General features: G+C 39.4%; 2 protein-coding genes across 2 annotated transcripts; both read left to right on the forward strand.

Moving 5' to 3' along the window:
* The first annotated feature begins 281 nt into the window (after positions 1 to 281).
* On the forward strand, positions 282 to 2243 carry LOC135621565 (transcription factor MYB61-like). Its single transcript, XM_065123448.1, has 3 exons — positions 282 to 760; positions 852 to 981; positions 1072 to 2243. The coding sequence occupies exons 1-3, from the start codon at positions 628 to 630 to the stop codon at positions 2000 to 2002; spliced, it is 1194 nt and encodes a 397-aa protein (XP_064979520.1). The 5' UTR covers positions 282 to 627; the 3' UTR covers positions 2003 to 2243.
* A 7985-nt stretch (positions 2244 to 10228) lies between these two features.
* Positions 10229 to 12778, forward strand: LOC103977970 (putative mannan endo-1,4-beta-mannosidase 9). The gene is made up of 5 exons (XM_009393656.3): positions 10229 to 11316; positions 11455 to 11649; positions 11729 to 11851; positions 11928 to 12130; positions 12207 to 12778. Exons 1-5 carry the CDS (start codon positions 10990 to 10992, stop codon positions 12697 to 12699), a joined length of 1341 nt encoding a protein of 446 aa, XP_009391931.2. The 5' UTR covers positions 10229 to 10989; the 3' UTR covers positions 12700 to 12778.
* The last annotated feature ends 199 nt before the right edge of the window (positions 12779 to 12977 follow it).

The following is a 12977-nucleotide window of genomic DNA, read 5'->3' on the forward strand; positions in this document are numbered from 1 at the left end:
GCGGTGGCCCCCTCGCACTAGGCTGGAAACAGCAAGGACGTGAAGCTTTCCTAATGGAGGCGGACCCCACTGCAATACTCCCCACACATGACAAAAAATGATTGGTTGTTGAGTCCCCGCAGTAGAAATGGAGCGAGTGACATCGCTCGTCGGTCGACTACGATGCTACTGGAGACTGTGGAGGGGTGCTTTCTTTCCGTCTGACACAGGATTACATGGGACCTCTGCGGTGGCGTCCTTTTACGGAAGGAAGAAAGGTGGTCTAGTACTAACCGGGTGGGTGAGCTTTTCTTTAATGTTGGAGAGTGGACGGAAGCGGTGGTGGAATTGGATTTGGATCCCTCCGAGTCCCATCCAACCACCGGATGCATTGCCTTCATCTTCACTGAAGCATATGGTACCTTTGCTGTTTGTCCTCCCTGCGGTGGGAGTAAAACTTTCCCCAAGTCTTCTCCTTGAGTTATCAGATATAAAGAGTCGACAGCGACCATATCCTCCTTTAAGCTCAGCACCAAGCCGGCTCTGTGCATTCCCCCCTTGCCCTACCAAATTTCGTTTGCTCTGCCTCCCCGCTGTATCTTCTCCGGCTCTGTGACTCGGCGGCATTGCACCGGGGCTTCACTCTGGATGGGGAGGCACGCTTGCTGCTACAAGCAGAAGCTGAGGAAAGGCTTGTGGTCTCCGGAGGAGGACGAGAAACTCGTGAGGCACATCACCAAGTACGGCCATGGGTGCTGGAGCTCTGTCCCCAAGCTAGCAGGTGAGTCTACTGCCTTGACATGAAAGCTACTGGAAGAAGAATGTGCGAGTGCACGAGATAAAAAGGGCCGCAACTTGGGTGTTTGATTCAGGCCTTCAGAGGTGCGGGAAGAGCTGCAGATTGAGGTGGATAAATTATCTGAGGCCTGATCTGAAGAGGGGCACGTTTTCGCAGCAGGAGGAGGACCTCATCGTCGACCTCCACGCAGCCTTGGGCAACAGGTGCCGACCTCCTTCCGCATGGCCGTTCTGCTAATCCTTCGAGATTTAATGCGGCTCTCGTGTTTTTGACCTACTGTTTCTGGCCTTCAGATGGTCTCAGATCGCGGCCCAGTTGCCGGGAAGAACAGACAACGAGATCAAGAACTACTGGAACTCCTGCATCAAGAAGAAGCTGAGGCAGAGAGGCATCGACCCGAGCACCCACAAGCCACTTGGCGAGACCGACGGAAGGGAAGACCGAGAAACCACGAACAGCGAGAAGACCTCCGGATCCAGAAACCCGCAGCTCCTGGCCCCCGCCTCGGTGGAGGCTGAGCCAACTCCGCCATTGATGGGGACGGGAGTGTCCGAAGATCCAGCGATACCCACCAAAGAGTTCTTCGTGGATCAGCTCGTCGTCAGCAGCAGGCACGAGAGCCCCAATTCAACCCGATACGCTCCTCTTCAGCAATCCAATTACGTCGCCTGCTGTGATGCCAATGGCACGAGACCAATCGGGCCACCGATTCAGCCAACTCCACCGCTCTGGTTCACCCACGACACCAGGCTGCTCAACGCCGACGCTGATTTATGTCACGACATGCTCCCATCAGTCGTCCCATCGATCTCAACATCGATGCTCTCGTCGTCAGCGGAGCTGAAGCCCATGATCAGTCTCCCGCCAGACAGCAACAACAGCGCCAACAGCGCCGACAGCAGCAACGAGCTGGAGCTCCAAAGCAGCGGCACCCTTTTCGACAGCGGCATCTTCCAGTGGCTGGAACTGCTGCCGAACAAGGGTCAGATCCAATTCGATACAGAGCCGGAGGACCTCAAATGGTCGGAGTACCTTAACGGCACCATCGCATCGACGACAACCAATCAAAGCCAAGGCCAGTGCTTGTTCGGTGTCACCAAAGAAGAGAGCCAAGTCTCAGTCAATGGCTTGAATTCTTGGTACGAGGAACAGCAGCTTCATCCTCCTGATCTTTACGGTAAGGATCTCCACCAGAGAATTCCTGCACAGCCTGAACGCATCTAACTTTGGCCACCGGCAACAAGAATCTTTGGTGGGGAGCTTCTGATTCGGAGAAGGGAGGCAATTCTTTTGACATGGAACAAGGAAGACTTCTGATAGATCACAGTTGTGTGATTCACAGATTTTTACGTGTAAATAGATGTTTATGATACAAAACTCGTTGGCTCTGTTTGATTATTGCGTGTGTTGCACTTTGTATCACCCAAACAATCAAGTCTTTTGTTTCAAGTTTGATGTCCTTTCAGATTTCCCTTTGCATACGGCTACTAGAATTAGTCTGATTGCTTCGAGGAAAGAATCGTAGCTGCAAATGTCTTGTCTTTCTCATCTCATTGCTACAAAATCACCCAAGCCAGCCATTAGTGGATAGATAGTTGGTGTGGAGAGTCTTTTCCTTTTCTTTCTTGCTTGGAGAGAGAGAGAGAGAGTCTTATTGGATGATGAGTCTGTTTCTTCTTGACATCCCTTCCCCCACAATGATCTCTTCAAAGTTCACAACCTATTCCTAATGTGATCTGAATCCTATCACATGATAATGAATTGTTAAACTAGACAAAGTCAGAGCTGTCACCAAAATCAAACCAGAGTTCAAAATAATCTGCTCAAAACATTTCAAAAACAACAATTGTTTTCATCACATCAAAATAATCATAATTAAAACTCATAAAATACTCATCGACACTTAGTGGCTTTCTTGTTTATGAACCTGCATGATGACATGCAACCTCCGTCATTAGATGGCTTTCTTGTTTTCATTCGCATTGCTAGTGAATGTGGGTGCTGAGTGAAAGGCAGTGACCTACTATGGTTGCCATACCTTGCCATAGGCAGCAATGCCGTTGCTTTTGACCAACTGTTACACAGCAGACGATTTGCAATTCACAAAGGCTACGACAATGTCGTTAGCCACAGTCGACATCGACGGGTTGTCGATCGACCGCAGAGGTAGTTCGGGTCGCAACATAATATTATAAACTCGATATTCAAATTAATTCTGTATAAATCATTACACATAATTCTAAAATTAATTATTATATAATCATAAAATATACTGAATTTATCATTATGAAAGAAAAATAATATCATAACTCATAAAATCCAGATAGTGAATTTATTAAATATTTGGTAGTCAAATTATTATAAGTTTTTATTATTAATTAATCTTAATTATTTTTAAATATAATATACTAGTCAGCTCATTCAAATCATATTTATTTTTATTTATATTATGGTGAATCTTGAATGTGCTAAACTGAGGAGAAAGAAAATTAAGAATGAACTACGTTCGAAAAACTCGTTCACATTCATATCTAATTTTTTACGTTTTGTCGTCTTATCAGTCATATCAATGATATGATCATGAATCCCTCAAGTGTTATGAAATCGTAATCGATTCTTTCATTTATATGTTAATCAATGGTTTATTAATAGATTTAAATATGTTTTCAATAGCCGTATAATATTCTTATGCATCATAGGTAATAATGATATATTGATGTTATTTATAATTGTTATTCTCATAAATATTAGACTGAGTCTATTAGATCTTTTGTAAGAATTTTTTTATTAATTTATTTCATAGTGCTTTGATTGGTAAGTTTACAAACTTTTCAACAGGTAATCCTATATCATGATCTAATATATCTGGTATGAACCGCACATGTTATAACCATTATGAATAACTTAAATTAGAAAATACAAAAACACCATAAGCAAGACAATGTATGGAAAGAAATACCATTATAAAATATCAAATAATAGTAATTTCTGATGAACTATTGAAATAATAGTAATTGAACTTTTGGGTGAGATATCTAATATTCACTTAAGATTATTTGTAGATGACTAATATGATTCTTATGGAATAGTATTGTTACCATTAGATATATACTACTAAATTATAAGGATATCTAAATAATATTATCCTAACACATTATATAATTATTTGAAGTAGATTCACTTTTAAGATTATCTAAATCTTCTAATTATATGTATTATTATAATTATTATTATTTTAATATCATTTATGACTAATTCTTTGATGTAATTTTATAAATTATTATTCTAAGCCACTTTCGTGACTATAATACCAATAAAAAAATATAAAATATAGTTTAAAAATATTTTATAATTAATAAAAATATTTTTTATAATTTGTATCTCTATATGTCTATCATCTTAGGCCATTTTAATGGTTACTATTTGGATAAAACTTAGGGATATAAGTTATAAATAATATTTATTAAATTTTATTTAATATAATTTATTTAAAAATACTTCAATAATAATAAAATAATAACCATAATAATTATTAAATATTAATCATCTATCGATTGTAATTATGATAAAACATACATCATGGTTTTCTGTGAAAAATAAATATTATTTCACAATCATATGCATGTAAATAACTATATAAATATCTAAAACTAATAATTAAAATTTAATTATTATAATAAAAATTATGAATATATCATATTTTTTTAATCATGTAAATGAGATAGATGAGCTAATCAATCTTATTTAATTGGGCATCCCAAAATTGAGTAAAAAATTAGGTTGCCCATATTAAACCGAACAGTCAATCCCATCAAACTAATCAAAATTAGATTCAACCAAAATTCAATTTAAAAATAGATTGATAAAAAAAAAAGGCAAAAATTGGGTTTTAGTCAAAATTTGATTAAAACAAGTCAAATTGATCAATTTTACAATTGGGGACATAAGTCAAAAATATTTGATTTTCGAATTATAAATTTATCATGGGGTAACACGGATTGGAATTAAAATATTTACAAAGGTAAAATAATCTTTTATTGAATTTAAAAATCCTAATGTCATTTCTTTCTTCTCAATTGCCTTAGCCTCTGCTTATGCGAGGCTTTATGGTCACCGTAATGCACCACGATGCATAACTATTTGTCGCTTGTGCATCACTGATCCAAACACTCCATAGTATATTAGTGACTCTACATCATGGCACTGGTATCTATGGTTGACAGCTCTTCACCGGCGACCAACATTGCCCAATGATGTAGTAATGCTACCACCCCCGGATTGGCATGCACAAATGTGTTACCTCCATATCTGATGTCAACCACCATCGTACGTTGCTGATTGACACCCAAAAAGGCCAACAACCATTGGAGGTTGCTGCTTGCCGCTATCGATGCTTGCTAGCAACCGTCTTCATCGCCCTTATTGTTGTTGGTTGAGGCCAAAGCCCAATAACACTACTACCTTTGTTGAGCTGCATCACTTGTGGCCAAATCCTATTATCATAGGCAACAACAACGCCATTCAAAGGCATCCGCATCCCACGGTGGCAACCACCACAATTAGCGGTGCCCATCTAGTATAGGTAGCCCACTAATCAAATACGGGTAGCATCTCATCCCCGGCTCTACTTGCATAAAGCGAAGAATTTTGAATCACCCGTAAACATATAATAAGACAAACTAGATAGAAAAATATATCGATAAACACAAATGAATCATTAGAGCATCGTATAAACAAGATTAAATATAACCTTTTCCAAAGCAAAGTGTGCTTATAAGTAAATTTAATATAAAATAGATCTAATACCAATTGTAAATATAAAAATATTATAATATTATAATTGTGTAAAAAATTGAAATCAAATAAAAATAGATCAAGATAAAAAAAAACGCATCTTTTGATATCATTTAAAAAAACCTTTATTAATTTTAGAACGTGTTTCATACACATAGTGTGAACCATACATGTTCTAACCATTCAGAATAATTTGAACCAGAGTATAAGGACACGAGAAGAATGAGAGTGCAGAAGGAAGTATCATAGTAAAATATAAAATAAATTTAATATTTTAAAAATTTAAAATATGATGAACTATTGATATTATTCATATTTCACCTCTAGGTAAAATATTGATATATATAGTGTTCGCTAAAAAATTATTTATGGATAAGTAATACTATCCTTGTGGAATAATATACAATTTAAAATTACCATGATATTCAAAATAGTATCATCATATCATATTATATAATTATTTAAAATAAATTCTCATTTGGGTTTATATAAATCCCATAATTATGTGTGTCATTATAAATATTATTTTTTATTAATATAATTTAGGATCAATTCTTTAATATAATTTCATAAATTATTAGTGTAGGATGACTGTAAGACTAATATAATAATTTAAAGTATAATTTAAAATAAATATTTATTATAATTCATATCACATGAACGTATCATCTTACACTATTTTGGTAGATACAAGTTAAATAAAACTTAGAAATATAAATTACAAATAATATTTACTAAATATTTTTAATTTGATTTATATAAAAACAACTAAATAATTATAATAAATATTAAATATTAATCAACATAAAAAAACTTATGCAATGAATATAATCATGATAAAACATAAATAATATCTTTAAGCAAAATTTTTTTTTTCATAATTTTAAACATATACATGTGAATAACTAAATAAATATCCAAAATAATAATTAAAAGTTAAATATCATAAATAATAAAAAAATTATAATATTTCATATGAGAAAATTATAAATTATAATTTTTAAAAATTTTGTATGGAACTCTAAATTAAACTAGTAAACTCTATCTAGTTAGGCTCAAAATTGGATTAAACATCAACCCAATTAGGTTAGTCAAAATTAAAACTAAGTAAAATAAAAAAATTAATCAAGATTTAACTATTTCCAAATTCAGTCAAAATAAAATTGATTGAATAGTTGAGTAGTCAAAATACAATCATAAATAATTTTAATTAAAATATTTGATTAAAGTTGATCAAATTAGTTTATTCTATAGTTCATTACATAAGTAAAAAATATCTAATTTTTGAAAATAAAGCTATAATTTTGTTGGGATATATAGTAAATATCTAAATTTTGAAAGTTAGAACTATAAAGGGATATTGACCAGAAGTAAATGGGTTCAAAAAGGACAATAGTCTTTTAACAATTGAAAAACCCTAATTTTTTTTTTTCTTTTTCTCAATCATCATAGCCTACATGACGCATGCAACTATTGTAGTGTGTGGTTGTCCATCGCCTATGTGTCTCCTATGGTTGTTGAAGAATGTGATCAACCGACGACCCCTATTATCGTCGAGGTGTGCGCAAATGTTCTCACGCGGTTGACTGACAACGTGTTGCCACCGCTTGCAATGCCTTTGTTGCGCGTAGTCATCCGTTATTTATGCACAATTGCCTTGAATTATCTCTATGGCCAATTGACGACCCATCGATGCCGACCATGACCAACAATGTCATCGTAGCCTCTGTGAATTGCGATGCATCTAACGTGCAACAGTTGATCAAAGGCAACGATATTGTTGCTTGTGGCAAGATTAGCAGCCATCATACATCATCGTCTTTTGCTCAGTGCCCACCTTCGCAAGCCATGTGACCAATAGTAATTGTGTCAACCCAGCTCCGACCCACATCAACGTAGCTCGTTATTGATGATCGCGCTTTTATTCCTTCCTATTGCCACACTTTGTCGCAACAATCCTATCCTACTATGATCCCTTGACCCACAAGTGAACAAAACTAATAATGGTATACTGACATATTATAGTGGGTTATTACTCTCTATAATGTTGCAGTCAACGATAAGCTATTCACTACAACCAGTTGATCAAAATCGAGCAACATGCTTCCATCTGCAATTCCACTCATGTGGATGGAAAACCTTTATCACTTGCAAGTAGATGACCAAGGCGATAAAATAAATAGATTTGATGATCCTTCATAGACAAATGGGAAAAACACATAATAGATCTAATACAAAGCATATTAGGATAAAATAAATAGATTTGATCACCACAAATGGGAAGAATAGATCTAATACAAAACATATTTAATGCTTTTATAATATATGATATTTGATTTTGAAATAGACTCTAAAAATAATTGTAAGCATAAAAACTATAATCATGCTACTATGAGATAAAATTTACTAACAGAATCAAAATAGCATATCTTTCGATACTATTCAAAAAAATTTCGTTTGATTCACAAGTACATTATCGTCGGATCCGAAAGCTATAACGATATCGACCTGTAAGGACAATAAAACTCATATTATTCTCTATTTGTATATTTAATAAAATGTCTATAAACGATGAAATAGAGACAAGACGATTGATAATAAATACATCTCATATCATTATAGTTCTTAGGAGATCGTATCTATTTATAAACGATAACAAAAGATATAGGCAAAAAAAAAAAATGAGAGTCACTTATCTTTTTAGAAATCCTATCATAAATAAATTTATTTTTCGATCATCATAATCAAATTTTAATTAAATTTATAATATATTTTATCTAATTAAATAAAATTTTATTTCATCCACTTCCGTCAGTTTACTTTAACATGAGAGCCATTTGAACAAGAATATTAAGATGCAAATACTTTATAAGAAAGCCTGAAAATTAAACCTATGTTGGCCCGAGGTTACCCTCCTCACACGAAAGCAAGATTAAATTCACTTTTCCGACGAACCACGGTCCGCCATTAATGTGCGTTCCAGATCGTCTAAGGATGGGGCGGGCGGGGGGAGAGGAGGGGCACGGCCCGGCTCATGATAGCATACCTTAGGATTCGAGAGGAGGGGCACGGACCGGCCCGGCCCAACAACTCTCTCTCATCCGGCCTTCATGTACTTGTGCCTTGTGCTTACCTTACGCTCATGAGGTCGGTGCAGTCGAGGGAGGAGTATCGCAAGGGGAAGGGCCCAAATGTGACGGAGATTTCGAGTGGAAAGGGCCAAAAGGAGAAGTAGATTTCCAAGGCAAAGGGCCGGATGAAGGCGGCCAAGTCGAGGGAGGAGTATCGCAATAGGTGTTGCCTCCGGACCATTCCATGTTTTCAAGACGCAGATCCAATTGTCTGCTCCAGACGAACATCTGGCGCTCTCGTCCCGCGGCCCCCGCGAGGCACGCAGGCGGATGTATAGGGTCGTCTTCTTGGTGGCTCTTTGCCCCCCCCCACCCCCACCGAACCCTAAATCGCGTGACCTACTGACGGGCCGTCGTCGGGAGATCCAGCGGAACTAATGTGCACGATCCTCGGCGCCCTCGTACCTTCAGTGTGCTGGCTCCTGGATCGCCGTCGACGCAGGAGGCGATAGCGGGGAGTCATTCGCCGAGGTGCCGGCCAGAGATGTTGCCACGGTCGACGTCGACGGAGGCGTGGCAATCCGTGTACTATTCCTTTTGTCTCCACCCTCGATCAGGTTTTGGTAAGTAAAACCCGAACTCATCGTAATTGTCAGTGGTCAAACTCAATTCGATGTCGTGCACCCAAAAAGTCCGATTCGGAATTGCGTTCTCTTAGCGTAGAGCTGCGGCAACTTCCACTTCCATTATGTGCAGTAAAGAAGGAAATATGTGTTTTTGGCCCGAGTTAGTAATGACCAATTTCGTAAGAAAGAAGAGAGAGAAAACAGAGAATTCTATTACTTTTCTATAAAAGGCTTATAGAATAGGTGCTTTAAATAGGCCTCCAATTAGGAGTTGTGTACACGGCAACAACTCAAAATGAAGATTTTGAATTTTAATCCTAATCTTATCTAAAGAAAAGTTCTAAATCAATTCTAGAAGAATTCCATCCCTCTTGTGAAATTAGAGTATGATACTTATTGTTAGCGAGGGAGTGAATAATTAGAAAAAAAATATATAGATTAATAATAATAAAAATAAATTATTTAATATATGAAATCAAAACTTTTCTTATTCATCTCTCATATAGATTTAAATATTTTTTAATTTTTCTTTGGAAATATCAAAGATTATCCTTAGAAGCAACTAAAATACATTGATTTTTTTTCTCATTAATATCTTGAGACGAAATATATATATTTATAGAAATAAATCTTAATTCACTAAGAAGTTTTAATTTAATTATTTTTTTTTATCAATTAATTTAAATATAATTAAATATTTTAAAAGTAGTTATCAATCCTATCACTTATAAGGTAAGTAAACAAATCTAAATCTAAGGAAAGCATACAAGATGGTGTGAATTTAGGTTGTCGGCCTGAGAACGACTGGGAACTCCGGCGGACTTGCCGGGAATGAAACCGAGTAGAAGAATGGCTAAGTAAATGATGCCGTGGAGAAGCTAACAGTCTTGTTTCTTTTTTTGAGTGGGTGGCAGAGAAGAGAAGGTCGGGAAAGAGAAAGCGACCGCGACGGCGACGGCAACTGATGCCGACGCCCCCATATGATATTATAATTCATGTGGGATCACGTCCTCACCAGCTGCGTGGACCAGCCCCTTAGGTCCACGTGGCAAGGCGTATCAAGAAGGGCATGCAGCTACTTGTGGCGTGGCACTGCATGCATGGCTTCTCCGCGGCTTCATGTACTCCGCGTGATGGCCGAGTCAGTTAGTCATAAGTCACCGGGACCGACCACGAAATTGTGGTGCGACGCGCCGCTGACGATTCCTGGAAACGGAGAGCTGCAAGCCAGTGGACGAAGCAAAGCCCCCGTTGCCTTCTTAACACCTGTCTTAGTTGTGAAGCATCCAATTAAGTTGGGCGAGTCGTACTAGCACTTCTTTCTTCTTGTTCGCCTTTTGTCACCTACCGTTCCATCTCCACTTTCCCTGCCCTCCCCGCCATTAACTGCAGCTCATCGGGTCCTTCTATAAATCAGAATGGTGCGCCATTGATTTCAATGACGCAACACACACTAAAGCTAGATCTAGTTTCCCCGTGATTGCAGCATCTCTCTCTCTCTCTCTCTCTCTCTTTCTGTGTCTGTCTGTCTGTCAGATTTATAGTCTTTGTTGTTTGTAATAGAAACCGAGACCATAATAGGATAGCTTTTAGCTCTTGGATTCGTTTCTTGAGCAGAAGGATTTCTCGGGTCCTTCAGAAAGTCCAAATACACGCCACACACAAATAAGAACTCACAGCAACTCACGGTCCTTCAACAGAAATCGTAGGTCTCTCCCAGATGCATACGGAAGTCCTCGTCTACAGCTTGCTTCTGTGGACACTTTTGGCTTCTCGAGATAGCAGAGCTCATGGTGACACGGGTTTCGTGCGGACCAACATGACTCATTTCCTCGTGAACCGCCGCCCGTTCAGCTTGAACGGATTCAATGCTTACTGGTTGATGTACGTGGCGTCGTTCCCGGAGGAGGGACGGAGCATGGTTTCTTCTGCGTTCCAGGAGGCTTCTACCCATGGGCTCACACTGGCCAGGACTTGGGCTTTCCGGGACGGTGGATACAAACCCCTGCAGCATTCTCCCGGCGTCTACGACGAGGACATGTTCCAGGTATCCTATGCACGCTTGAAGGGATGGATGCATCAGGCACTCCTACCTGTGAAGATCCGGAAGAAGCAACCTCTGTGTGTATATGTGCATCCTGTTCTATAGCAATGTGATCTACATGGATCGCTCACATCGTTGCAGGGTTTGGATTTCGTGATTTCGGAGGCCAAGAAGTATGGGATCTATCTGGTACTGAGTTTGGTCAACAACTTTGAGAGCTTTGGGGGTAGAACGCAGTATATCCAGTGGGCGAGAGACGAGGGGCGTCACCTCAGCTCTGACGATGACTTCTACAGAGACGAAGTCGTCAAGAGTTACTACAAGAACCATGTCAGGGTAACCCTTTTGCCTTCTCTCTACATTCTTCTCTTCTCTCTCCATGGAGGCCTCGGCCTTAGTCACTTGAATGGATCAGGCAATACTAACCAGAGTTAACACCATAACCGGAGTAGCCTATAAGGACGAGGCCGCCATTTTTGCATGGGAACTCGTCAACGAGCCGCGCTGCGAAACCGATCTCTCTGGCCGGACATTGCAGGTAAATAAAACCATGAATCTAATCTGTCCTTTTTCTTATGTTCTCCAAAATAGTCTGGCTTGATTAATATGAACAGGCTTGGATCGAGGAGATGGCTGCTCATGTGAAGTCCATCGACAGCAACCATTTGCTGGAAGTCGGGCTCGAAGGGTTCTACGGGGAGACGATTCCCGAGAGGAAAAAGATCAACCTTGGTTACGAAATGGGTACCGACTTCATAAGCAATAATCAAGTCCAAGGAGTTGACTTTGCCACCATCCACGCCTACCCTGATATGTGGTAAGCCACAGTCTTCTCTCACCGATCTGTCGACGTAGTTGGCTTTGCTGCACGCATGAAGGTTTGTGGACTGCAGGATGCCGGGATCAACCGAGCAGACGCAGTTGGCTTTCCTCCAGTCTTGGATTCAGTCGCACGTCGAGGACGCCGACGCGGTTCTGCGAAAGCCGCTGCTGATATCGGAGTTCGGCAAGTCCTCGAGGCTGTCGAACCGCACGGGGGACGTTAAGGCCGCCTTGTACACCACCGTGTACGACGCGATCTACGCGTCGGCCCGCGGCGGAGGTGCCTGCCGAGGCGGGATCTTCTGGAACCTGTTGTTGGGCGTGCAGGAAATGGAGGGGCTAAGAGATGGCTACGAAGTCATCTTCTCCGAGAGTCCTTCTCTGGGGCAGATCATCTCGAATCAGTCCCACCGCATCTCCAACCTCAACGGTGGCAGCGAGACCGAGAAGAAACTGAGACCTGCACTGCCAAGTGGCAATCAGTGGTCTATATCGAAGAGAGATCGACTTCTTGTTTCATCCATTCGAATTCTTTTGTTCTTATTCCACTTCCTATTAATTTGAATTTTATATTGCACGAATGTGCACGTCACACATTGTTTGTACTTTGTATTTAGTTAATACAAGATTCTAATGCTGGATTTGTTTAATGAGTCATGATACGCTTAGGGTCCACAGTCGTCCAGGTAAGGTGCCTTCGGAGGATTGATCGAGCCCAAGTTCAAGGCCCAATTCATCGAACCCAATCGACAACATCTAACACGAAAAAGAAAGCAGAAGGTACGGCGTCCGTACCGACGCTCCAAAACCAAAGACACTCGCCAACCAACGGCACTAAAGAG

Source organism: Musa acuminata, chromosome BXJ1-3, assembly GCF_036884655.1.
Source record: "Musa acuminata AAA Group cultivar baxijiao chromosome BXJ1-3, Cavendish_Baxijiao_AAA, whole genome shotgun sequence".
Taxonomy (NCBI): Eukaryota; Viridiplantae; Streptophyta; class Magnoliopsida; order Zingiberales; family Musaceae; genus Musa; species Musa acuminata.

Excerpts from the sequence above, each read along its gene's own strand:
- LOC135621565 (XM_065123448.1), top strand. The coding sequence starts at position 628 with ATGGGGAGGCACGCTTGCTGCTACAAGCAGAAGCTGAGGAAAGGCTTG. Across the intron at positions 761-851 it reads CTCTGTCCCCAAGCTAGCAG|GCCTTCAGAGGTGCGGGAAG; the intron begins GTGAGTCTACTG and ends TGTTTGATTCAG. Across the intron at positions 982-1,071 it reads CACGCAGCCTTGGGCAACAG|ATGGTCTCAGATCGCGGCCC; the intron begins GTGCCGACCTCC and ends TCTGGCCTTCAG.
- LOC103977970 (XM_009393656.3), top strand. The coding sequence starts at position 10,990 with ATGCATACGGAAGTCCTCGTCTACAGCTTGCTTCTGTGGACACTTTTG. Across the intron at positions 11,852-11,927 it reads TCTCTGGCCGGACATTGCAG|GCTTGGATCGAGGAGATGGC; the intron begins GTAAATAAAACC and ends TAATATGAACAG. Across the intron at positions 12,131-12,206 it reads CACGCCTACCCTGATATGTG|GATGCCGGGATCAACCGAGC; the intron begins GTAAGCCACAGT and ends TGTGGACTGCAG.